The 27903-nt window shown below is 43.8% G+C and overlaps 1 protein-coding gene across 1 annotated transcript; it reads left to right on the top strand.

The window, feature by feature from the left end:
- MMP25 (matrix metallopeptidase 25) lies at positions 1-27903 on the top strand (the record flags this gene model as incomplete). The annotated part of the gene is made up of 10 exons (XM_083378817.1): positions 1-120; positions 10493-10625; positions 12269-12413; positions 14178-14473; positions 14584-14757; positions 16967-17069; positions 20607-20689; positions 21527-21679; positions 23232-23492; positions 26328-27903. The coding sequence occupies 10 exons, from the start codon at positions 1-3 to the stop codon at positions 26573-26575; spliced, it is 1716 nt and encodes a 571-aa protein (XP_083234943.1). The 3' UTR covers positions 26576-27903.

Raw genomic sequence — 27903 nt, 5'->3', positions numbered from 1 at the left:
ATGCTTCTACTGCTTATTTTCCTGGCATCGCTCTGCCACATCCCTCAAATCAAGGCAGGACCATCTAGAGTCCTACGATCTAGTTCCCGATCTAGTTCCCGAGACAAGATAAAAGGGCTGGTGAGTACAGATACTCTCAAGAAAGCAGGAAAAGTGGGGAAGGGTCCAAAGAGTTAGGATAAATGGTTGGGTAGTTGAGAATAATCTCTCCCCATTTCTCCTGCCCAAAGGGAGGTGGGGGAGAAGGCTGAATGTGAAGGAAGGGGAACAATATTTGGGGGAAGATGATTGGACTTTGGGAGGCTATCATAAGGCAGAGAGGACAGATCATGAGTTGGGGAAAGAAATTGGTGCCTGGGCTTAAGAGAGGTAGGAAAAGGCAAAGGTTGCAAGATAAATATAACTCACCTGGAGGATTATAACAAAGGCTGAACGGGATTCACAGATTTGTTGTGGGTCTGTCTTTGGTAGCATTTTGTTCCTCTTTCAAGAAAGATCAGATTGACTCTTTGGAGTTTCAAGTTACAGACTGCCTACAGGCAGGAAATCATTGATCCCTAACATCATTTTCTTTCCTTTCTCTCCCCCTGTAACTCGGTGATAAATTGTGGGAAATTGGGGGCCCTGAGTGCAGTAATGTATTATCAGATTTACAGATCTTTTTGATCCTCTTTCTCATTGTCCAGAGGATCATAATGAGATTCAGCAATATATGCATCTGTTTTTTCAGTACTGGCAGGGTTTGGAAATACCTGAAGCATTTGCAGTGTTTCTCTTTCACATCTGCAAATGTGATTTATAAACACATGAAACCTTAATAGGATGTGGTTTGATCCCGACTTAGCATCTTTCATGAGTCAGCTGCAATTTATTCAAAAATTTAACAAACCATGGTTTTTAAAATGCTTTGGAAGCTCCCAATAAGCTCCCTGACAATGTTAAGTTCATTCAGAACCAAGTTGCCTTTCAGATCTGAGATTTGCTGACTTCCAGACTTTGGCCACGGGGAGGAGACATCTGTTAGGCTCCCAAATTCTTTGAACAGACCCTTTCACCTGTGAAAATTGCCATCATCTTTTTCCTGATGGCATATTTGGTTCTTGAAGAATTCTGATCCTCACATAGCCACAAATTTTGATCATGGGGAATGGTGATTCTTGAAACTCTTGCTTGCTAAGCAACTAATAAAGGTAAAGGGATTTTGTGAAAAATTTTAGGAAGTGTACATTATGTCCTTGCCATTACTTGGAAACACTGAATGGGTTACAAGACTCTATGCCACCAACATTCTTATTCTTATTCTTATTCTTATTCTTATTCTCATTATTATTATCATTATTATTATTATTATTATTATTATTATTATTATTATTATTATTATTATTATTATATGATATTATCATTATCATCACAGTCAGACAGATGCTCAGACTGGATTTGGCATTTTTGTCTACCTATCAAGTCCTTATCAAGGACCTGGGAGAATGGTAATAATAATAATAATAATAATAATAATAATAATAATAATAATAATAATAATAATAATAATAATAATGATGATGATGATGATGATGATGATGTTTCTACTGCCTTAATTGTACCGTCATTCAGAAATCCAATGTTTTATTGCTACTATATTTTAGTGTCTTTAAATATATCTCATTTTCTGTTCTTTTGGAGAAGTAGAGAAAGCTACAAGTAGGTCTTCAACTTACAATCATTTATTTAGCGACCATTCAAAGTTACGACGGCACTGAAAAAAATGACTTATGACTAGTGCTTGCACGTAAAATCTTGCAGCATCCCCATGGTCCCGGGATCAACGTTCAGGGGCTTGGTTTCTCTTCAGATCATATAAATGTTTCACCTTTTATTGAAAATTCAGGTGCTGGGCAAGTAGCATTTATTTACAAGGTGGAAATATACCTGCTGCTTGGTGCCTGAGCTATTATTGCACGGACTCCATAGCGAGCATGGAATTCCTTTGCCTTCCTAGCTTCAAGCTGAGTTGATTGCTGCTTCTCGTAATGTATAATTTGGCTCATTTGCTCGAAGAAGCCATTCTCCGTAGAAGCGCTATCAATTTTGCAGCGTACTTCATTTAGCAGGAGTGGAGGGTGGCTAAACTAGGGATAAAGAGTTTTACTTTGGGTTAATGAAACATATTTAGCCACTAAAACCTATGGTTTCCTCCCACGATTCCTAATGAACTTGCAGAATTCACTTTAAAAAAACACACAAAACACCTCCTGGAAGTTGCAGCTTGGAATAATTCAGGAGCTGCTAATCACTGAATAGAAGCTGGAAGAAGAAATTATGGAGTGGATAAGTAAATAAATACTTACGATCCTGTTTTTCTATACTTTAAAAGCGCTCTTCTCTTCTACTCTCCTCGCCGTAAGAAACAGAAAAAGCCAGCCCAGATTTCAAATCTATTTGGAGGACAAGAGCAATAAATACTGCAAGTGTTTCAAAAGTGCCTTCTATGAAAGATTAATAACCTACTTTAGAGCTGTTGGGTTGTGTTTTTTTTGTTCTGCAACCATGATGGAAAAATAATAGAAACTGTCTCCTACCTGCCACTCCTAAAATCTCAGCCTCTCTGTCCTGTGCCTCATTTCCTTCACTTTTTTCCATTCTTTGAGAAGAGGCCATTCAAAAAAAAATTAGTATCTTTGGAAAAAATCCACTGTTTCCAGGCTTGGACTATCTTTCCCGATAACTGCAGCTGCATTTCTGCCTTTCCTTCCGGTGGAAAGTAATATTGACTAGCTGCTTGACCTTTTCTTTTCTTTTCTTTAAAAAAAGACAGCTAACCCAACCAGCTGCAAACAGCAGGGGTTGTGTGCATGGATGTTATACATCAATGGATAAGATACACTGGGGGGAAATTGACCCGTCCTGGAAACTGAGGCAAAAGGGTGGTTGTAGTGAGGTCACGGGGGTCTCGAGAAACCAGGGGGCGGCTCCTGGATTCTCCAGAAGCCTCCATGGAGTCAGACAAAGGAGGCTTTCAACTATCGGGGGGGGGGGGCTGTGGTAAATTGGGAATGTGTTAAACTCCCTCAAAAGCTGTTCAGAGCCACTTAGAATAGAATAGAGCTGAAAGGGACCTTGAAGGTCTTCTAGTCCAGCCCCCTGCTCAAGCAGGAGAACCTGTCCTATATCATCTCAGACAAGTGACTGTCTAGCCTCTTTTTTTAAAAAAAATCTCCAGTGATGGAGCGCCCACGATTTCTGGAGGCAAGCTCTTCCACTGGTTAATTGTCCTTACTGTCAGGAAGTCTCTCATTAATTCCAGGTTGCTTCTCTCTTTGGTCAGTTTCCAACCATTGTTTCTTGTCCTGCCCTCTGGTGCTTTGGTGAATAATGTGACCCCCTCTTCTTTGTGGTAGCTCCTCAAGTACTGAAATACTGCTATCATGTCTCCCCTATTTCGTCTTTTCTTTAGACTAGCCCAGACATGTCAAACTTGCAACGTCACGTGACGTCGCGCAACGTATCGGAGCTTTTTCGCCATTGCTGGCAATGGGGTGGGCGTAGTTTCCCGATGACTCGTCCGGCCCGCAGGCCAGCAGTTTGACACCCCTGGACTAGCCAAACCCAAGTCCTGCAGCTTTTCTTTGTATGTTTTTGTCTCCAGGCCTTGGATCATCTTAGTTGCTCTTCTCTGAATTTTTTTCCAAACTCTCAACCTCTTTTTTGTGATATGGTGACCAAAATTGGCTGCAGTATTCCAGGTGTGGTCTTACTAGGGTTTTATAAAGCAGTACTAATACTTTGTGTGATATTGATTCTATGCCTGTGTTTATACAACCCAGGATTGGATTAGCTTTTTTGGCGGCTGCTGCACACTGCTGGCTCATAGTCAAGTGATCATCCACTAGCACTCCAAGGTCCTTCTCACAATTTTTAAGCCAGGTCTGACCCAATCTGTACTTGTACCTTTGATTTTTCCTACCTAAATGTAAAACTTTTCTCCACACTGAAACTCATTTTGTTGGATAGGGGCCGGGCCCATTGTTCAAGTTGGTCAAGATCTTTTTGGATCCTGGGTTTGTCTTCCAGGGTGTTGGCTACTCCTGCCAGTTTGGTGTCATCTGCAAATTTGATGAGTTCCCTTTCAATTTCCTCATCTAAGTCATTGATGAAGATATTGAAGAGTACTGGGCCTAAGACAGAACCTTGTGGTGCCCCACTGCTTATTTCTCTCCATGTAGTGCCATTAAGGACTACTTGTTGAGTACAGTTTGCCAGCCAGGTACAGATCCATCTGGTGGTGATGTTGTCTATTCCACCTTTTTCTAGCTCGGCAAGGAGTAGGTTGTGGTCTACTTTATGAAATGCCTTACTGAAGTCTAAGTATACTATGTCCACAGTACTTCGCTGGTCTGTTAGTTTAGTCACTTTGTCAAAGAATGAAATAAGATTGGTTTGGCGTGATCTGTTTTTAGGAAACCCGTGCCGGCCACTAGTTATAACTGTATTTGCTTCTAGTTGTTCGCAGATGTGTTTTTTGATCATCTTTTCTAGGATCTGATTGGTCTGTAGTTCTCTGGGTACGTTTTTCCCCCCTTTCTTGAAGATGGGAACCACATCAGCCCTTTTCCAATCCTCAGGTACTTCCCCGGTGCGCCAGGATTTTTGAAAGATGTGCAATGTGTTGTGATTCAGGGTCAGCCTGTGGGTTCGGCAGTTGGGTCGGACAATTCAGAAGAGGAGGGGGGGTGTTGGAGAGCCTGCAGAGGACAGCCCTGAGGCTTCGCAGAGCCCTCAGCCAGGCCCCTCTCATCTGGTCACTACGCAGACCCAGCTGTGTGAGCCTGACAGCGTGGATGAAGATGACCCACAGCTGTTCAAGGACGCCCGACGCAGGAAGCAGTCAATCAGGAGTAAACAGAGGAAGGCAATGGGGCACCTCGGAAGGAGGCAGAGAGAAGCCACCCCTTGAACTGTTTAAAAGGGGAATGTGTGGGAGGGCTGGTTTGCTGAAGGCAACCGTTTGAATAGCTCCTGTTTCATGGTTCGTGTTTTGGTTTTGCTCTTTTTGCTCTGTTTTGTGTCAATAAATTTGGCAGGCTTAGTTCCAACCTCTTGCCTTTTTGTAAAGAGGTTGTCTCTGCCTTTTCTGCAGGGCCGGTAGTAGGCTGGTACAGAACATAGTGGTTCTGAGATAACATCTGCCAGCTCCTTCAGAACTCTGGGGTGTAATCCGTCAGGCCCCGATGATTTATATTTGTCAAGGTCAGATAGGTGTTCTCTTACCATTTTCTTGCTTATTTTTAATTTTTGTTTCTAATTTGTCTTTTGCAGTGTTTTTTGGTATGTTGGGCTAGTTTCTTTTTGTGTGAAGACTGATGCAAAGTATGAGTTAAGCAGCTCTGCTTTCTCCCTGTTGCCTGTTATTTCCTTGCCATCTTCTCTCTTTAGTGGACTTACAGTTTCCTTGACTTTTTTCTTGTTGTTAATACAGTATGTTGGAAGAAACTTTTTTTTATTATGCATAATTTCTGTTGCAACTTTTTGTTTGTTCTGAGCCTTTGTTTTCCTGACTTCATCTTTGCATTTTCTGGCTGTCTGCTGATAATTGGCCTTAGGTATGTGCCCCTCATTACATTTTTTGTGTTTGTCCTTTTTGTCTTTCAGTTTGTCAGAGACATCTTTGTGCAGCCATGCTGGTTTCTTCTTGAATTTCTTGTTTTTCTTTTTCAGTGGTATTGTGCTGGTCTGGGCTTTTATGATCACATTTTTCAGAGTTTCCCAAGCTTCTTGGGTGTTTTTCCCCGTTAGGATTTTCATCCATGGGATCTTTCCTAGGTTCTCTCTGAGTTTGTTAAAGTCACTTCTTTTGTAGTTCAAGACACTGTTTGAATTGTTTTCGGTTGCTAGTGTTTGCATTATATTAAATTCCAATATGACATGGTCACTTTTGCCTAAGCTTCTGGCAACTTCAACTCCCTCTATCACTTCTTTTCTATTAGTTAGAATTAAATCCAGTATAGCTTTACATCTAGTTCCCTCCTCCACCTTTTGGATGACAAAGTTGTCGGCTAGGTTGGTTAGGAATCTGTTTGAGCTCCTGCTCGCTACAGAGTTTGTCTCCCAGTTGATATCTAGATAGTTGAAGTCTCCCATTACTGCTGTGGTATGCTTCCTACATACATTTGTTAGCTTGTTTGCAAAGAGTTTATCTATTTCTTCTGATTGGTTGGGTGGCCTGTAATATACACCTATGGTAATGTCATTTTTTCCCCTCTTTTATATGGACCCATATACATTCTGGAGAGATTTTATCTTGGATCATGTGCATTTCTGTAGATATGTAGAGTTCTCTTACATATAGTGTAACGCCCCCTCCTCTTTTTGTATTCCTGTTTTTTTAAAACAATTTGTATCCATCCATAAGTCCATTCCATTCATGGGTTTCGTCCCACCAGTTTTCTGTAATGCCAACTATGTCATATCCTCCCTTGTGTACTACTGCTTCTAGTTTACCCTGTTTGTTTCCCAAGCTTTGAGCATTTGTATATAAGCATTTAAAACTTTTATACCTGTTCATGAGCATATTTCCTGCATCTCCTGATTGTTGTTTGGGTTTTTCTTTTTTCTCGTCTCTGCCTACCTCATTGTCTGATTTGTTTTCTTGGGATTTATGATTGGTTTTGGGTTCTAGAGATTCTAAATTGGTCACCCTTCCCTCTCAATTTTAGTTTAAAGCCCCTCTGATGAGTTGGGCCAGTCCTTTTTTTTGAGTACATTTTTCCCTGTTTTCATGAGGTACAGCCCATCCCTTGCCAGGAGTCCTTCACATAGGAAATGCAGTCCATGATCCAGGAAACCAAAGTTTTCTTGGCAACCACCTTAAGCCAATGGTTTATTTCTAGAATTCTTTTTCCCCCTCAATGGGTGTTAGCCTTTCGTTCGGAATACAGATGAGAACACTACTTGTGCTCCTAGCTTCTTAATTGCCTAATTGTTTGCAATCTCTCACTATTGTACTCAGGTTCTTTGTTGTGTCATTCGTCCCAATGTGGTGGAGGAGGAAAGTCAGCTTTCTTTCATAGATTGGGGTTTGGCTAGAGTTGCCTTACTTCCTAGTGCTGTCTGCTGGTCATAAAGAGAGATGCAGGTAGAGAATTACCTCCAACTGCGAGTGAGTTGTTCTCTATAAGGTGTATCTGGGATTATTACCTAAAGCTAAAGCATTGTCCCAAAGGTGATTTTTAGCACGTATTATTGTGGTTTGATGTAATATGCAAACCACTTTCAATGTAAGGGTTGGCTGCACTTTTATCCTTTTTTCTACCCAGTCAAATCACCAGTTGAGATTTGCAGCCGTTTGCAGGGCCCCAGAGTCCAAATGACCATACAGTAGTTTATGATGTTTTTGACCTATGTTTAAACCTATGCTGGCTGAGAAGCCCTGAGAGTTGTAGTCTTAAAGTTGCTGAGATTGAGAAATGCCGTCACACAGAATGCTCTTGCTTTCTGTTCCCTAATGTTGGAAAGAGGCTTTGAGGAACAGCTTGTCTGGATTCTTCTGAAAGCTGAAGGCATCAGCAGGAGCCATCTCTGTCCCAAAGCAAATGGGAAGCCGTTTTAAGGCTTCCCCTCCATGCTTCTGCATCTCAGTTCTCAGTTCTTCGTAAAGAAGGAGGAACCATTGCTCTAATCTAGAGAAACGGAAGGAGAAGCAGTGATGAATCCTTTTGAGGGACAGCCCCCCAGGCAACTGGGGAGAAAAATTACAGTCCTGGCCCAGCCTCAAAAGGGAATCCCCAGGTGAGAACAGAAAGACATAGTAGAAACGAGAACAAGATGCTCTTTTGGGGATTTTTTTGGCTTGAATTCCCCTAGAGCAGCTTGCTTCAACTGAGCATGCTCCAGATCAGGGGTAGGCAACCTCGGCTCTTTTATGACTCATGGACTTCAACTCCCAGAATTCCTGAGCCAGCTGACTCAGGAATTCTGGGAGTTGAAGTCCATGACTCATAAAAGAGCCGATGTTGCCTACCCCTGCTCCAGATAGATTGGAACTGCTACTCCCAAAATGCACAGCTAGCACGCGAGCCAGGAACTGTATTGTAGATACAGGGAATTGTAGATCCGCGGCACTGGGAGCATCCTCAACTGGAGAAGAATAACCTGTTAGCCAATCAAAGTAATAGAACTAATAATTATTACTACTAATGCAGTAGTAATAATACTAGTAATATAATAGTAATAATCTAGTAACAATATATATGTGTGTGTGTCTGTGTGTGTGTGTATGTATGTGTCTGTATATATATATATATATATATGTGTGTGTGTATATATGTATGTGTGTGCGTGTGTGTATGTATGTGTGTGTGTGTGTATGTGTATGTATATATATGTGTGTATGTATATATGTGTACATGTGTGTGTATGTGTATGTGTATGTATATCCAAAATAGTCCTAAAAATGTGAGTCTCGGGTATATTCATATTTAAAACTAGAAACACGGATCACCAAGACTGAAAACGTATTAAAACTGAGCTTTCATCTGTGCCTGATGACATCATCAGAGTGTAAGCCAGGATTGGGAAGTGCGTTCTTATAGTCTCTGTGAAGCTAGCAGTTTAGCTAATGAGCGTGTTACGGGTCTGTTCAGCTCCCGCCCTTCCGTAATCAATTGCATCATTCCTATTTCCGTCGGACTCGCTGACGTCTGTTTGAGTTTTGGTGCTCTGCCTCTCTCCACTCCTCCCGTCCGCTGGGAGCATTCGTCTTGCCACCTGCAGTCCTCTCGCTGCTCGTCTGACACTTTTGTATCGGCCGATCGTTCCTCTCTAGTGCTGGCATCGCTGTCCACGTTGGTCAAATCTCAGTGATGGACATAGCACAGAAGCGTTGTTTAAACAGGGTCCATAACATTATCTGTACTCATCCTCTTCACAACCTATTTTCCTTGTTACCTTCTGGGAGGGGGCTTCTTGGTATCCATAGCAGAACATCCAGATTCAGCCATAGTTTCATTCCATACAGCATTAACCTTGTGAACTCTCAGTGTCACTGCGTGTTTTTTTAGTTTTGCCAGCTTCGCTCACACTAAAAGCATGAAGTTATTGTTAGAACCCACACATACTGACTATGCAGAGTTATGTTGTTATGCAGATTCTGATTGGGCGAGTGACAAGCAATCACATAAAAGCACTTCAGGTTATATGATGTTTTTAAATGGATGTCCTGTTTACTGGCACGTGCGTAAACAGAATTTTGTTTCTTGTTCATCTACTGAAGCTGAATATGCTTGTGTTTCAGATGCATGTAACTCTCTAACATGGTTTGATGCTTTAGTCACAGATATCTGGACACACCCGATTCGACCGATCACTGTGATGGAAGACAACGAATCTGTGGTTTATATATCTGAGAATCGCTTTACAGGTTCCAGGTCTAGACACATTGACATCCGTTACCAAAATATAAGACAAGTAGTTAAACAAGGTTTTGTTAAATGGCAGTACGTGCCTACACATGACCAGATTGCTGATATGCTGAACAAACCACTTCCTACAGCCCAACACGAGTATCTGCGCAAAAAGATGTGCCTTATCTGAGTTCTGCTTCGCTGACAAAAGAAGGGGATGTCACTGCGTGTTTTTTTAGTTTTGCCAGCTTCGCTCATTTCTGTCTGTACATTTTCCCCTGCTCTCTGCACCTGTGTTACTATCTTATCATGTAACCATAGTGAATGTCACATGTGCAGCCATGTTATGGTTTTACTCTGTCTTGTCCTACTAAGTGCACATGGCTAGAAAAAGTTTTCTCACTTTTACTTTGTATTCTGCCTGATGAGAGATGTAGTCAATTAGGTCTTTTGTTTTCTCATTAAAAGTTTTACAGTAGAATATGCCTTGGATTTCTTTCTTTGATGTTCAGCATGCATCAAATGAACCACGGTTCATCACCCTCTGATAGGGGAGTAATAATCCTCCCCTGTCACTCAGGCTTCCTCCTTCCCTTATATATTCAAGATGGACAGTATTTAATATTTATTTGTTATGTATATGTAGGGATGTGGGTCTATACATACGTTGTATGTAGTATATTTTAGGTGTGTGTCATGTATGTGTTTCACTTTGAGAGGGTGCAACTAAATTTCATTTTTGATGTGTGCCGTTGTGCCCACAGTAAAAAATGACATTATTATCTTATCTTATCTTATCTTATCTTATCTTATCTTATCTTATCTTATCTTATCTTATCTTATCCTATCCTATCCTATCCTATCCTATCCTATCCTATCCTATCCTATCCTATCCTATCCTATCTTATCTTATCTTATCTTATCTTATCTTATCTTATCTTATCTTATCTTATCTTATCATCTTATCTTATCTTATCATCATCTTATCTCATCTCATCTCATCTCATCTTATCTTATCTTATCTTATCATCTAATCATCTCATCTCATCTCTGCCTATCTGCTGACTTGATGTACCATGTGAATTGTGTTCTCACAGGAATGGTTGATGCGCTATGGCTACCTCCCCCCACCGGATCCCAGAGCAGCAACTCTTCAAAGCCAAGAGGAGTTATCCGTTGCTGTTAAAACGATGCAAAGGTTTGCAGGTCTGCCTGCAACTGGGAAACTGGGTAGGTGTCTCTGTCCACTGAAGGATGCCGGCATGAATGTAGGATTACTAGACGGCTGACACATGTCCTTTTTTTGCTCTCAAGTTTTTATTATTTTTATTTCTGTCTTGCCTGTATTGTTTTTACAAATAACTCAAGGTTGGCAAACATATCTAGCACATCTTCCTCCCCTTATTTTTCCCACAACAACAACCCTGTGAGGTGGGTTGGGTTGAGAAAGAGTGACTGGCCCAAGATCGCCCAGCTTGCTTTCATGCCTAAGGCGGGACTAGAACATGTGGTCTCCCAACTTCCGGTTTGCCATTGTGGATGCCGCAGACGCTGGAAGGCGAGCTCCGTCTTCCGCATTCAATGTCACACCACTGGGGGACCCTGGAAAGGGTCGAAGGTCACCCTGTAGGGACGACAAACAAGGAGGTGATCCCCACTTGATCGCAGGAGGGCAGTGGCCCTTCCGCTTGATCCGGGGCAGCCCTCCAAACTGGCGACTTTTGACCAGCCATAGAAATATGGCCCATCACTAGGCTGCAGACAGCCGGTCAAACTTACCACCAGGCACTTCCAAAGCAGTGCGGATGAGACTGGGTGAGATCTGAGCCTCTCTTCAATCCTAACTATTTTTTTTTACCTGTATAAGCTGCCCAAAGTAGTTTCCCCCCTGTGGAGAGAGGGAAGGGAAATTCTATCCCACCCTCTAAGAGCAGCAGCGGCTGACTATACAAGGGAGTTTAAAACGCTGAAAGAATAACCTTATTTTAACTGGATTTATATATTTCTAAAATTTGGGGACCAAAAGATTTCTTACCCCTATTGAAGATTTGGGTTTTTACTTACAAAAAAAGAAGTAAAATTGGAAAAAGAATTATAAAAATTTTGGACTTAAAAAACCTTAAACAGCATTGGTGACATCTTGTGGCTAAATCTGATACTACAACCAGTTATTGTTTAAAAGAGACTTGGCTTGAAACCCAGACTACAGATAAGACTCCTTCAACCTTGGCACATATCAGTTGTGAGAAGCTCAGCTGTGTTTTATACCCAGTGATAAAATTATTTTCATCCCCTGATTGTAAAGCTTTTAATCTAATACACCACTAAGAGAATATGGATGAAGATCAGGAACAGATTCTTTCTATGTTGAAAGCAATTCATGAAACTATTTTTACAGCCTCCAATGAAATAAGATGCTATAGAAAAGAACAAGATGTCAGCCTTTAATGACTGTTCAACATTATACCAGCAGGGGGAAAAAGTAATTCTTGACACTTACAATGGTTGCAGCATCCCTATGGTCACGTAATCAAAATCTGGGCACTTGGCAACTGGCTTGTATTTATGACAATTAGAGTGTTCCTGGGGTCATGTGATCCCTTTTTGCGACCTTCTGACAAGCAAAGTCAATGGAGAAGCCAGATTCATTTAACAACCATGTTACTAACTGAACAACTGCAGTGATTCGCTTAACTGTGACAAGAAGGGTTGTAAAGTGGGGTAAAATTCACTTAACAACTGTCTTGCAGAGCAACAGAAATATTGGGCTCAATTCTGGTCCTAAGTCGAGGGCAAATTGGAATTTCACATCGGAAAAGAGAAAGGGACCTTGAATTAAAATCAAATCATGGAAATTCCTCTCTCTTTTGCAGATCGTGAGACTCTGAAAATGATGAACAGGCCTCGCTGTTCTCTCCCTGATTTCATTGGCACCTCAGAGTTGATGCGACGGCGACGTAGGAAGAAACGCTACGCTCTCAGTGAAAATACCTGGAAGAAGACCGACTTAACATGGCAGTAAGTCCACTAATCCCATCTCTTTTGAAGGAGGAGTCCTGCGAAATGCAGAGTTAAGCTAACCACTTCTTTGCTGTGGTTTTTGTTTTCCTGTGATTTCCAGTTCTCACAAGAATCATAATTCAGCATCTCCTCTAAATTGAAGAATGATACTTTCAGTGTGCAGGTCGTCCTCAACTTACGACAGTAATGGAGTCTGCCCACTACTTTGTAAGTAGTGACGGACATAAAGCAGATCAATCACATGACCAACCCGATTTTATGAGCTGTTTTGCAGTGGTCATTAAGCGAATCCATGGTCATTAAGTGAACAATGTGGTTTTTAAGCAAACTCATTCTTTGCTATGGGGTATTTGGCTGAAAAACAGAAATAAAAGCCATTTGGGGGCAAAAGTGTTGTAAGTAGTGATCATGTGGCCGCAGGACATTGCAAATGGCTATAGGTGCAGATTGGCTGCCAAGCACCCAAAATTGCAGTCATGTGACCATGGAAAGCGGCAGCCATTGGAACTTTGCAAGTACCTTTTGAAGGGGTCCACCATAACTTCAGACAGTTGCCAAGTGACTGAACATAAGTTGAAGATTACCTGAATACACTCTTGTTAATTTCTTCTCTGCTCACTTTTGTTATCTACTTCTCATTACATAACTTACTGACTGGGCAACTGGTGGAGTTACAGGTAGTCACTGACTTATGACAAGGGTCTTCAAACTTGGCAACTTTAAGACTTGTGGACTTCAACTCCCAGAATTCCTCTGCCAGCCGGCTGAGGAATTCTGGCAGTTGAAGTCCACAAGTCTTAAAGTTGCCAAGTTTGAAGACCCCTGACTTACGAGCACAATTGAGCCAAACATTTCCACTGCTGAGCAAGATAAGTGAGTTTTGCTCCATTTTACGACCCTTCTAGCCACCATTGCTAAGTGGAGTACTGCAGTTGTTAAGTTAGTAACACGGTTATTAAGTGAATCTGGTTTCCCCATGTATTTTGCTTGTCAGAAGGTCGCAAAAAAGTGAGCACATGACCCAGGACATTGCAACCATCATAAATATGAGCCAAATGCCAAGAGTCCAAATTCTGATCACGTGACCACAGGAATGCTGCAATGTTCGTAAGTGTTAAATGGTCATAAGTCACTTTTTGCCATGCCATTGTAACTTCAAAGAGTCACTAAATGAATGTCTATAAGTTGAGAATTACCTATACTCTATCAGAGCTGTTACACCCATTTGGAAAAAAGGTACTACAACTTACTGCTTCTGTTTCATTCTTTTCTTTTCTTCTCTTGTTCCTGCACCTTTATTCACTTTGCCATCTGTAATTAATTTTCATTATTCTTTTTTTCTTGTGACACTGAATATCACAAGCTGGGTAACAAAAGTGTCCTGTAAGAGGATATTGCCTACATATCCTGTTTCTGGGCTTCCAGTAAATCCTTCGTTGGACATCTTGCAAAACAAGATAGTGAACCACACAGGACTTTGTTATACTCTCATCCAGCGAGACTCATCTGGCCTTACCTTATTCCAGGGGTTCTCAACCAGGGGTGCTCGCACCCTCTTGGGGGGTGCAAGACAATATTCCAGGGGGTGCAAAAATGTGGGTTTAAAAAATTGTAGTGTATATGTATAATTCATTGCTGTTATTTCGAACTTTTGTAAGGGGTGCGAGACTATATCAGAAAGCGTTCTAGGGATGCTGGGTATAGAAAAGGTTGGGAGCCGCTGCCTTATTCTTTCTTTCTGTTCTTTGTTTCCCACTCCAGCATCCGCTCCTTCCCTCATTCCTCGCAACTGTCCCGCGATCATGTCCGGAATCTCATTTTTTATGCTTTTCGAGCTTGGAGCAATTCTTCAACCTTGACCTTCAAAGAAGTGTCTTCTCAGCAAGCGGACATTGTGGTGGATTTTACAACCTCTTATCATGACGACACATACCCCTTTGATGGGCCTGGAGGCACCCTGGCCCACGCCTTCTTCCCTGGAGACTATCCCATTTCAGGCGACACCCATTTTGATAATGAAGAGACCTGGATTTATGACCCACAGAATGAATCACCAGGTATCTTCAGGATTACGACACACCACACTACGGGACTTCAGTATCTGCTAAAAATATTGTCCAAAGAACCTCAAATCTTGACTAAAATGTCCTTTTTCTCCTGATTTCAGACCGTGGTACAGATCTATTTGCTGTAGCAGTGCATGAGTTTGGCCATTCCTTGGGACTGTCTCACTCTTCTGTTAAGGAGTCCATCATGATGCCATATTACCAAGGTCCTGTCGGTTTGCCCCACCTGTATCAACTTTCCATAGACGACACCATGGGAATTCAGCAAATCTACGGTGAGAGGCTTTGGTCTTACCAAAAACACAATTCTTTAATGCCATCCTCTTTCTTTCTGCCTTGACTGATATTTCTCCTCCTTCTGGAGCATTTTACATGTACCAATCACTGTTTCTCTATTGCTTTCCTCTTGTGCTCTGCAATAATATGATGATTAGGAATCATGGATGTTGTACAAAACAAGTTTACGAAAACACAATTCTTTAATACTACCCTCTTTCTTTCCACCTTGACTCGTATTTCTTCTCCTTCCTGAGACATTTTACTTGTACCAACCACCGTTTCCTCTCGTGCTTTGCAAAGACTATGATGATTAGTGAGCATGGATGTTATTTATTTATTTATTTATTTATTTTATTACATTTATATACCGCCCTTTCCCGAGGGACTCAGGGCGGTTTACAGGGTAATTAAAACCAAAAATACAAAAGTTAAAAACCAAATTTAAAAAAGATTAAATTTATCCCTGTATAAATAAAACCCCAATTAAAATAAATTAGTCCTCAGCCTGGGCCAGAGAGCTCGAAGAGCCAGGTCTTCAGGCCCCGGCGGAACGAATGGAGGTCGGGGGCAGTCCTCAGCTCCACTGGCAGCTGGTTCCAAAGGGCAGGTGCCCCCACAGAGAAGGCCCTATCCCTGGGTGTTACCCGCCGGCAATCTCTTACCGGTGGCACCCTGAGCAGACCCTCCCTGTGGGAGCACACTGGACGAAGGGAACTTGATGCCGGCAGCAGGTGTTCCCTCAGATATCCCGGACCCAAGCCATGTAGGGCTTTATAGGTCATCACCAGCACCTTGAATTTCACCCGGAGGGCAACCGGAAGCCAATGCAGCTCGCGGAGTAGAGGTGTTACGTGGGAGTATCGGGAGACCCCCATCACAACTCGCGCGGCCGCATTCTGCACCAGTTGAAGCCTCCGAGTGGTCCTCAAGGGCAGCCCCATGTAGAGAGCGTTGCAGTAGTCCAAACGGGAGGTCACGAGCGCATGAGTGACTGTGCGTAGGGCATCTCAGTCCAGATAGGGTCGCAACTGGCGCACCAGGCGAACCTGGGCAAAAGCCCCCCTGGTCACGGCTCCTATATGGTCTTCAAAATTGAGTCGTGAATCCAGGAGGACGCCCAAGTTGTGAGCCCTATCAACGGGGGGTAACACCTCACCCCCCCATCGTTAGAGATGGAATAGTCTGGTTGACCCGAGATGCCAATATGCACAGCCACTCAGTCTTGGCGGGATTGAGACGAAGCCTGTTTCTCCCCATCCAGACCTGGACCGCCTCCAGGCACCGGGACATCACGGAGAGGGCATCACTGGGTTGGTTCGGGGTGGAAAGAAAAAGTTGGGTATCATCAGCGTACTGATGATACCCCACCCCGAAACCACGAATGATCTCACCCAGCGGCTTCATATAGATGTTGAACAGGAAGGGCGAGAGAACCGACCCCTGAGGAACTCCACAAATGAGAGGCCTCGGGGCGGATCTCTGCCCTCCCGCCAACACCGACTGCGAGCAGCCCAGGAGATAGGAGGAGAACCACCGTAAAACGGTGCCTCCCACTCCCAACCCCCTGAGATGCCGCAGCAGGATACCATGGTCGATGGTATCAAAAGCCGCTGAGAGATCTAATAGGACCAGGACAGAGGAGCAACCCCTGTCCCTAGCCCTCCAGAGATCATTCACCATACACAACAAGCTACTAAGTGAATTTGAGGAAGTTGTTCTTTTCTTTCATCTTTTGACATATAGAGGTAGTCCTCGACCTACAACAGTTCATTTAGTGACCATTCAAAGTTACAATGTCACTGAAAAAGGTGATTTATGACCGTTTTCTACTCTTATGTCCATTGTAGCATCCTCGTGGTCACGCGATCAAAATTCAGACGCTTGGCGACTCCCTCATATTTATGACAGTTGCAGTGTCCCGGGATCACGTGATCCTCTTTTACAACCTTCTGATCAGCACAGTCAATGGGGAAGCCAGGATTCACTTAACAACTGTGTTACTAATGTACCAACTGCAGTGTTTCACTTAACAGCTGTGGCAAGAAAAGTCATAAAATGGGACAAAACTTACTTTCACTTAGTAACCGAAATTTTGGGTTCAACTACCTGTACATTCCTTCTCCTTTCTCATGTCAGGAAATATCTCATACTGTCTATTGCTCCATTTGATCTGTGGCCACCTCATTCTTTCTCTCCTGTTTGTAGGTAGGCGGCCTCATGGTTCATATCCAGATCAAGACATTCCGGTGCCACCGGTTCCCACAGCGCCCCCGATCCCAGGCATACCACCAGACAAGCCGAAAGAAAAGTGAGCCTCTTCTCTGATTGGTTGAGCCTACTAAGTCTCCCTTTCCTCATTGGCTCTTGTAAATGTGATGCAGCAAGAGTCCTTTCCATAGAATGGAAGCCACTGAGCCAAATCAGAGCACAATTCAATGCAGGTGGTCCTCAACTTACAACCATTTAGTGACTGTTCAAAGTTGCAACAGCACTGAAAAAAGTGATTTACAATTGGTCCTTCTACTTATAACCATTGCAGCATTCCCATGGTCATGTGATCAAAATTTGGGTGCTTGGCAACCAGCATGTATTTACAACAGTTGCAGTAATCTGGGCAGTGGTGGGATTCAGCTGGTTCGCACCACTTTTGTTGCCCAGGCCCAGAATGGACTTCTGGAAATGTCATCCACACAGAGAACCGGAAATTCATTCTGGGCCTGAGCAACAAAAAATTAGCTACCGGTTCTGCCAAAGTGGTGTGAACCAGCTGAATCCCACCACTGATCCTGGGGCATAAAAATCGGTTGCCAGACAGACAGGGCAAAGGTTGCTGCTGCTTCTCTTTACAGGCCCACTTGGTCCTTCTCCAATGCCTCCTCTTGGAATTGTACCTGATCTTATTGCCAGTTTTCATGCGAATACAGTGTGGAACGGGACAGTCCTGCTTCTGCTTCTTAGCGAGGAACTGCTTGATCTTGAAAATCCTATGGGACGAAATCGTCCAACGCGGCCACCGGCTACCACAACGGCAGCAGACGAAGAGTGCAACCTAGGTTTAGATTCAAAGGACCACACTAATGCCAACTGAAATAGCAGCCTAGAACAGGGCTTTTCAACCGGTGGTGTGCGTACCACTGGTGGTACTTCAGCACCTGGCAGGTGGTTCGTGATCTAGACAAGTGTAGCGGGGGCATGAGCTGAAGTGGCGGCAGTGCCGCCAAGGCTTGCTGAGGGCCTAGGATTGGCTCATGTGGCTCTAGCTGATCGGTGCTTCCAACGGCACTGGGGGTGGCTGGCAGCCACATGCAGTCTTTGGGCGGAGAGTCAGCTGGAGCTGCAGTGTTACTGAGGCTCTGCTGAGGGCCCTGGATTGGTGCGCGCAGCTCCAGCTGATCAGCGCTTCTGGCAGCCTCTGTTATCACCAGGAGCAGCAGACAGGCCTTTGGGTGAGAGAGTCAGCTGGAGTTGCAGGGCTGCCTGGGCTTGGCAGAGGCCCCAGGATTGGTGCACTCAGCTCCAGCTGATCGGCGCTGTGTTCAGTGGCCAGCCAGGGAGTGGGTGACTGCATGGGGGAGTGAGACCGGGGTAGCGACTGATGCTGGATCTCTCCCTGAGCCCCAGAGAATGGCGCACCCGGAAGAGAAGGAGAGAGGAGAGGAGGTTTTGGCGGGAGAGGGAGAAGGGGGAAAAAGATAATGGGGAAAGAGAGGGGGACAGAGAAAAAGAGAGGGAGAAGAGGAGAGGCATCTGTGAGAGAAACAGATCAACGAAGGAATAGGCTGTGAAAGAGAGAGAGAGGAGAGGGAGAGAGAAAAAAGGGCCGACCAGCCACCTGACCACCAAGGTAGTGGTGCATATTAATAAATATGGATAAATTCATTAGAACGCTCAGAACGGAGTTCCGGCACCTTTTTTGGATGGAACCTTGTAGGGTAGGCAAGGCAGGTTGTATGACGTGTGTGAGTTCCGGCACCTTTTTCTTTTACAAAAAAAAAAGCACTGGATAAATTCATCATACATTTGTCAGTGCAAAGGGAAAGTGATTCAGCAAAGGAACCGGCACCGAAGAAATTAAAACCAGTACTTTTTTCGTTGTTGTTGGGTTTTTTGGGAGGTCATCACACCTTGCTAAGCACTGATGAAACTCGAATATTGTCATGTCCTAAAAGCGGTACAATCTGTGAAAAGGTTGAAAAGCCCTGGCCTAGAAGAACCAACTGGGAATAGCCAGGAACCCAGGAAAAGAAAAGAAAAAACCCTTAATGAACAGGAGTGTGTCTTTTTGACGAGCAGAAAATGAAGGATCTATATTTTTTGATATCTTGGACCACAGCCAATGAGCAACCTACCGGACAACATGAGTAGTTAGGGCATTTGGGTCTAGCACAATTCGCCACGGCCAACTCACCACGGCTAATTCAGCACGGCCAACTCACCACACACAACTCGCCATGGGATAATTCGCCACGGCCAACTTACTGTGGGACAAAAGTTATTTAATATCGAAGAAATGGTGAAGCAGCATCATTAACGAAAGCACGCAGAAGGAGGGGCCAAATGAAATGGCAGTGGCAAACATTAAGATCATTTAATAATTTTTAAAATTATTTTAAATAATGAAATAAAATGGATGAACTGGCTTGCGGTGAGTTTTCCCGCTGCAAATTGTCCTGTGGCGAGCTGGCCAAAGTGAGTTGGCCATGGCGAACTGGCAGCCGGAGTTGTCCCATTCCGAAGGCATTTAGCAGCTGGTATTGTTTTATTTTATAAGGGACGCGGTGGCTCAGTGGGTTAGGACACTGAGCTTGTCCATCAGAAGGTCAGCAGTTTGGCGGGTAGAATCCCGAGTGCCGCGTAACAGAGTGAGCGCCTGTTACTCGTCCCAGCTTCTGCCAACCTAGCAGTTTGAAAGCACATAAAAATGCAAGTAGAAAAATAGGGACCACTACGGTGGGAAGGTAACAGCGTTCTGTGCGCCTTTGGTGTCTAGTCATGCCGGCCACATGACCATGGAGACGTCCTCGGACAAGCGCTGGCTCTTCGGCTTTGAAACGGAGATGAGCACCGGCCCCTTGCGTCGGAAATGACTAGCACACATGTGCGGGGGAACCTTTACCTTTACCTTTATTGTTTTATTTAAGTAGCTACCCAAAGATTAAAAAAAAACCTCTTGTGCTAGTCATTTTTTTTTTAAAAAATAATTTTTCGTTCCTCTATCCTTGGGGACTTTTTTTGCTACTTTCACAAACCCTAAGAATCGTCTTCTGTCTTAGGTCAGCAGCGCGGAGGTCATGAGTGCATCTTGGCTGCTTATGGGTGTGTATGTGTTGTGTGGGGTTCAGCAGGGAACAGACTGCTGATTTCTTCCTGCTGGTGCAATTGGGAGTTCTCAGGATCAAAAAAAGTACAAGAGGGGTAACTATAATGATCTCATGCAAAGTCCAGGGAGAGGAAGATTGATATGCATAACTATTATGGGATGCAGAGGAGGAGGAGGAAGTGAGGCGCAGGGGAATTCCAGACAAGGCTTTTATTGTGCACCCTCAGGCTTCATGCATGGAATTTAGTATGGAAGGCAGCATTGTTGATTTCCCTTGGTAACTGCCCCTCCGTCTCCCCACCGTTTCCCCTATATTTTGTTTTCTTCCTACCATAAAGAAATCCATTAACAAGGGGAACAGAATAGCTTTGTCATCTTGTTTATAGGAATCAGTTTAGAAACAGCCAGTGTTAATGAGGAAAGCCAAGTTTGGTTTTAAGATCACTGGCCATATTTTGTCCTGGTGGTCTCAACCTAACCCCAATGAATTAATTGGTCCTCTTATTAATTCTCTCTCCTTTCAAGGCCTTCCTTGCCAGCATCTGAACGTTGTAAAGCCGGGTTTGATGCTATTGCTAATATTCGTGGTGAAGTTTTCTTCTTTAAAGGTAAGTCAAACAGGGCATCGTAAAAATAGTCCTTGACTTACGACCAGACCAGAACTTTTGCTGGTAAGCAAGGCAGCTGTTAAGTGAACCCCGCTCAGTTTTTATGACTCTTTTGGGCACGGTTGTTAAGTGAACCACATAGTCGTTAATTGAATCCAGCTTCCACCCATTGGCTTTGCTTGTCAGAAGCCAGCTGGGAAGGTTGCAGTCACGTGACCCTGGGACGCTGCAACCATCACAATCATGTGACCCTGGGATGCTGCAACCACCGCAAATACATGCCGGTTGCCAAGTTCTTGAATTTTGAACTCTTTGCTACGGGTGTGGTTTTGTCAAAAACTAGAAGCAAATGCTGGTTGTTGGCAAAACTGTCATAAAACAGAGTCACGTGACTGCAGGATGCTGCAAACGTTAACGTAGCTGTGTTATTGAGCCGCCAAAGTTTGATCACATGACCACAGAGGGGCCCAACTGTTGGAATTTTGAATCCAGGTTGTAAGTCCCCACTTTTTGGGTTGGTCATAACTTCAGCGGTTGCTAAGTGATCGGTCATAAAGCAAGGACTATCTGTAAAATGGGAAAACCCATAGTTACTGGTTGTGTGGACATTTGGAATTGGAATACAGTGATTGCTGCGACAGGAAACTGCAGCAAACAATTGCATAATTTCCTTGTGCTACTTACTTTCTCTCCATTGGTAACACAGCAATTCTCATGAACTGTTGCTGATTTCTGGCAATACATTCTTTTATTATTATTATTATTGAGATATTGGGAGATTTAAAAGGAACCGGGCAGCTGCCCCCATCAACTTTGGTTTCTATGAATTTTTTGCAGCGAGACATTTTTGGAGGATACAGCCATCCCAGAATCTGGTTTCCATGGAGCCAGCCCAGACTCTTCGCTTCTGGAACGGACTCCCCCCAGATTTTAAGGCAATTGATGCTGCGTACGAACGTGCCAACGACAGCCAGATTGTGTTCTTTATTGGTGAGTGTGGCAAGGTGGCAATGGGGGGGTGGGGTGGCAGATTAATTCGGAAGGAGAGTCTACACTGATGCAAAAGGAGGCTAAAATAGGAAAAATCAGCTTAAGATCAAGATTTTACAGGAAAATCTTATAGGCCGAGGTCTTTCAATTAATCTGCAAGTCAGAAACCAGGCATGTCAGGACGTTTCTCCTTAGTTCTAGGTTGTTTCTCTCCTTGACTAGTTTCCATCCGTTGCTTCTTGTCCTGCTTTCAGGTGCTTTGGAGAATAGCTTGACTCCCTCTTCTTTGGGGCAGCCCCTGAGATATTGGAACACTGCTATCATGTCACCCCTCGCCCTTCTCTTCGTTAAGCTAGTCATACCCAATTCCAGCAACCGTTCCTTGTATGTTTTAGCCTCCAACCCCCTTGATCATCTTTGTTGCTCTTCTCTGTACCCGTTCTAGAGCCTCAACATCTTTTTAACATCGTGGTGACCAAAACTGGAGTTGTGTCCGACTTTTGGCGAGTGCTTTTGAGGCACGTGCTCTCCATGCTACCCCGTCAAGCACAGCTTCTTTCAGTTGGTGGATGTTCATCTTCGTATTGGTTACAATGGTAGCAAGCCAGCAAGCTCTTTGCTTGCCCCTTGTTCTTGTTCCACTAACCATTCCTAGCATCATTGGCTTCTCCAATGGCTTTGTTTGCATGACGTGAACAAAGTAAATTGGATGTGGTGTTGTGAGCTTGGTTCCTAATGGGTCTGGTTTTACATGATTCAGCACCTTTGGGTTGGTTGCACTGCTGTCCACGGTTTACGCAGTAGTTTACACCAGCACTACAGTTCAAAGGCATCAATTCATCTTTGGCCAGCCATTCTTAATGTCCAACTCTCGCTCTCATACATCATTATAGGGAAGACTATTGCTCTAACTAGCTTGCTTTTTGTATTTATATCAATATCTCTGCTTTTCCAGGGAGATGATGATAGATAGATGATAAATGATTGATAGATGATAGATAGGCAGACAGAGAGATGATAGATAATGATGATGAAGATAGATGATAGATTAAAAGATGATGAAGATAGATGATAGATAGATGATAGATAATGATGATGAAGATAGATGATAGATTAAAAGTTGATGAAGATAGAGGATAGATAGAGAAATAGATAATGAGGATGAAGATAGATGATAGATTAAAAGATGATGAAGATAGATAGAGAGATGATAGATAATGATGATGAAGATAGATAGATGATAGATTAAAAGATGATGAAGATAGATGATAGATAGATAGATAGATAGATATAGATAGATAGATAAAAAGATGATATAGATAGATAGATAGATAGATAGATAGATAGATAGATAGATAGATAGATAGATAGATAGATAGATAGATAGATATTTGGGGGCTAGGTATTAGATTTTGTAAATATCTGTTTGAAAATATCTGACTCATATCTGGAGAATATGGATCGAATACATATGGCCCCAACAGAAGTTATTGATGGAATTGAATTTGCCTCTCTTCTACAGAATTAATTTCTTGCTTCCTCCTCTTTGCAGGACCCTACTACTGGGTTTTTTCTGACACTCAAGTCAATCATGGTTACCCCCGTCCCACATCCAATCTGGGACTCCCTCCTGGCACCGTAGTCGGGGCTGTGTTTGTTTGGCCTCACAATGGCAAGACGTATCTCTTAGAGAAGAACCGCTACTGGCGCTATGATGATCAGCTGGGCCACGTGGAACCGGGATATCCCAAACCGGTCAGCCTCTGGAAAGGAGTTCCTTCTGAGCTGGATGACATCACCCATTGGAATGATGGTATGTTCTGCTTTCTCAAATGCAGCGACTTTAAGATGTGTGGACTTCAACTCCCAGAATTCCCCAGCCAGCAACTTAAGAGTTGCTGAGTGTGAAAAACACCATACTAAGGCATACAATACAGTAGGACTGTGGCCCACTAGCGGGCCGTGGCCTGTTTGAACACGGGCTAAGCTAGCGATGGTCTCCTCTTGTGCTTGCATGCGAAGCTCCACATGCGAACATTCTTCGCTCATGCGAGTGGGGCTTTGCCCGCGAGCACAAGCACCCTCCACTTGAGTGAGTGCAGCTTCGCGCAAGCACCCACCACTCATGCGCGAGGCTCCGTTTGCTTGAGTGGACGGGGTGTGTGCCCGTCACTTGCACCATTGGAGCTCTGCGTGTACGCATGCACCTGCCACTCACACACACACCCGCCCTGCACCAGGCTGGTCCACCAAGATGAAAAGGTTAGGGCAGGGGTAGGCAAACTTGGCTCTTTTATGACTCATGGACTTCAATTCCTAGAATTCCTGAGCCAGCCATGCTGAGGAGAAATGGAGAGGTTTCCATGCTGAGCCACGCTGGCTCAGGAATTCTGGGAGTTGAAGTCCACGAGTCATAATAGAGCCAAGCTTGCCTACCCCTGGGTTAGGGACTGCTGTTGTAGGGAGTCTGCAACAAGCCTGTTCTAGACTTTAGTTTTTCCCCCCAATAATTATTAGTGACACGGAATTGCAGAAATGCGCAGTGCAGCTCCCGCATATCAAAGCACCGAACTGTGCAGATTTTGGTACCAAGTAGAGGTGGTCCTCAACTTACAACCATTTGTTTAGTGACTGTTTGAAGTTACACCACCACTGAAAAAAGGGACTTGTGACCATTTTTCACACATACGACCGTTGCAGCGTCCCCATGGTCACGTGATCAAAATTCAGAGGCTTGGCAACTGACTCGTATTTATGACGGTTGCAGTGTCCTGGAGTCACGTGATTTCCCCCGTTGTGACCTTCCGACAACCAGATTCACTTAGCAACATAACTGTAACTAACTCAGCAACTGCAGTGATTCACTTAACAACTGTGGCCAGAAAGGTCGCAAAAGGGGGCAAAATTCACTTGACAGCTGTCTTGATTAGCAAAGGAAATGCTGAGCTCAGTTGCGGTCATAAGTCGAGGACTGCCTGTATTGAGTCTTTGACCTAACCATTGTCCCAGCACTGCTGAGAATAACTTGCAGGTACTGAGGCTCATGTTTGAAAATAAATTCACAGAAAAAAGCGACAGTAAAATAGAAAACCATAAGGGGGAAGACAGCCTCCAAGTCAAATGAACAAAATCCTACATCTGGGAATTCCTAGCATTTAAGCAATATAGCAAGTTTATTGTTAAACATCAAAGGATGTTCAGAAGTGATACTGCTGGGCCCTCTAGCAGGGGTCTCCAACCTTGGCAATGTTAAGACTTGTGCACTTCAACTCCCAGAATTCCCCAGCCAGCACATGCTGGCTAGGGAATACTGGGAGTTGAAGTCCAAAAGTCTTAACATTGCCAAGGTTGGAGACCCCTGCCCTATAGGCATTTTTTCCTGTCCTTTACTTGCCTTCAAAAAGCCAGCGATGGGAGGAATTGTTCCGTATTCCGATGTCCCTCCCATTCCCATTTTAGTTAAGTCATTATATATAAATGTGATAAAATATATAAATAAATTTGTGTCACAGACATATACATATTTTAAAGCATATTGCCAAACTCCCCCAGGGTTGTTTATCTTTATCTTTCAATTTTCTTTAAATCATCTTCCAAGCTGAAAAAGTCTTCCTCTCTTTCTACTACAATATGCATCTAGTACAGACATGTCAAACACAAGGCCCGGGGGCCAGATCCGGCCTGCGAAGTTGTTTCATGCGGTCCGCGAAGCCATCCTGGGAACAGTGAGGGAACGGCCCCCACTGCCTTGGCCCTGGCCCAGAGACCCTCCTTCTGCCAGAGACCCTCAGATCTGTCCCACTCCTGCCCAGGCCCCCATAGGCACCCTTGATGCAAACGATGTAGAGCTGGCCATGCCCACCCAGTAGGCCATACGCACTCTAGCCACGCCCACCCAGTAGGCCATGCCCACCCAGTAGGCCACACCCACCCGGCCCCCTGAGGGCAACCGCCATGCTGATGCTGCCCTCTATGAAATTGAGTTTGACACCCCTGATCTAGTACAAGTTAAAAGAGGTGGGGAAAAGTGGTCTCAAAAATAGCCAAGGTACTTTTGCAATGTATGGCAGTGAAAGTTGGACCATAAGAAAGGCTGAGCGCCAAAGAATTGAGGCCTTTGAACTCTGGTGCTGGAGAAGACTCCTGCCAGGCGATCAAACCGGTCGGTCCTAGAGGAGATCAACCCTGACTGCTCTTTAGAAGGCCAGATCCTGAAGTTGAAACTCAAATGCTTTGGCCACCTAATGAGAAGGAAGGACTCACTGGAGAAGAGCCTAAGGCTGGGAAAGGTGGAGGGCAAGAGAAGAAGGGGACGACAGAGAATGAGGTGGCTGGGTGGAGTCACTGAAGCAGGAGGCGTGAGCCTAAATGGACTCCAGAAGATGGTAGAGAAGGCCCAGAGGAACATTGTCCATAGGGTTGCGATGGGTCGGACACGACTTCGCCACTAACAACAACAACTTTTGACACAGTAAAATCCCGATGCATTTATTTCCACAGTGTAGTAATGGAGCCACTTCCCGTAGTAATCTCAGCCATTGTTCACTTCAGATGAGTTCCTCCAAATTCAGGGACAAAAGAAATGTCATATTCATTCATTCATTCGTTCATTCATTCATTCATTCATTAATTCTTCTTTCCCTTGCAGGCCATACATACTTCTTCAAGGATACTGACTACTGGCGCTTTAAAGGCGGCAATGTAGAGGCTGATTCAGCCCATCCACGCTCCATTCCCCGTGACCTGATGTTTTGCTCAGATCCTACCACCGTTCCCCCGAAAGTACCAAGAACTGGGCAGAGAGGGGAGGACGGCCTATGCCTCTGTGGGACCAACGGACAAAACAAAAACTCCTTCACGGCTTGGATCTTAATTCTGCTTTGGATTATATGGTGATTGCTAGGTTAGCTACACAACTATGCACTTTACATTATCATAAAGAGAAGAGGAGACGAAAGAGCGGGGAAATACGGTATTTCCTAGCAAAAGCTGCGCCGGATACTTTTCCTTTTATTCTTTTGGTGCTCTCAGTATTTGACGTTGGCTTGGCGACTTTGTTCCCATGCTCAGTTGCTGAAAAAAGAAGTGCTTAGCCTTAAAACTAACTTGGAAGCCCTGGATCCTAATCCTGAATGTGTGATTATATCATTTCTCAGGGGTGAAGGAAATGCATTCTGCGCAAGCTCAGGGGTGCTGATCTTTCTGATTCTGTCCCGTACCAAAAAGCTCAGATTAACCGTAAATTACGTGATACCCTTTCTGCTTCCTCTGAGTGGAAAGCCGATAAGGGTTTAAGCTCAGGTTTGTCTTCAGGATGTCACTAGAGGTAGGAGACAGGGGGGAAAAAACCCACCCCTTGGAAAAATAAGTCTAACCTGTGAATACATCAGCATATAAAGAAGAAGGATGTGAGAAAACCAGGATGTGAGTGAGGAATATCTCGGGAAAGTAACTCATCCAATTATGGTCTGTGTATATTTGACTTTGTGGGATGAACACCATTTGGGACTGTATAAGATTCAAAAATTTTCGGTCCAGAGGCTAGATTCTAAGAGAAGAGCCCAAGCATATTGGAGGGAGTTAACTTAATATGATGTAAAATCTGCTTGGAGATGAGGGGAGGGAAGAGCAGATTAATCGGGAAGAAATGAAATGTGCATCACATTTTAATAATAAAAGCCAGAAGTAAACCATCCTGACTTGCCATTGCTGTTTGGTCTCATCCCCCAAGACAAAACTAAGACTTTGGGAAGGAGCTAAGTCAGTTTCCGAGTCATGGGCTTAATTTGGTTCCTTGGTTTCTATCCTGTAGAAATAATTTGTGTGCATCTAAAGATATCGAGTTACCATTATTACTCAGCCTTGACCACCTCAAGATTTGTGGATTTCAACTCCCAGAAATTCCCCAGCCAGCATTCTCGGAGTTGTAGTCAACACATTTTTTAAGTAACTGAAGTTAAGAAATACTGTGTTAGATCACCAGGATCCCACATTATATCCCATGCCCTTGTGATTTGGTTAACAACCACTTAATAACTGCAGTGATTCACTTAACATCCATGGCAAAAAAAAAAAAAAACCAACCATAAAATCAGACGCAACTCTTAACAACCTCTTTGCTGAGCAATGAAAATTCTGGTCCCAATTGTTATCATAAGTCAAAGACTATGTGTAGTGTCTTGAACCTCTGAATTAAATGTGGGATAAAAATATAATAAAAATGG

The sequence above is a fragment of the Vipera ursinii genome (genome assembly GCF_947247035.1).
Source record: "Vipera ursinii genome assembly, chromosome: Z".
NCBI classification, from domain to species: Eukaryota; Metazoa; Chordata; class Lepidosauria; order Squamata; family Viperidae; genus Vipera; species Vipera ursinii.
This window is presented reverse-complemented; position numbering and strand designations above follow the sequence as displayed.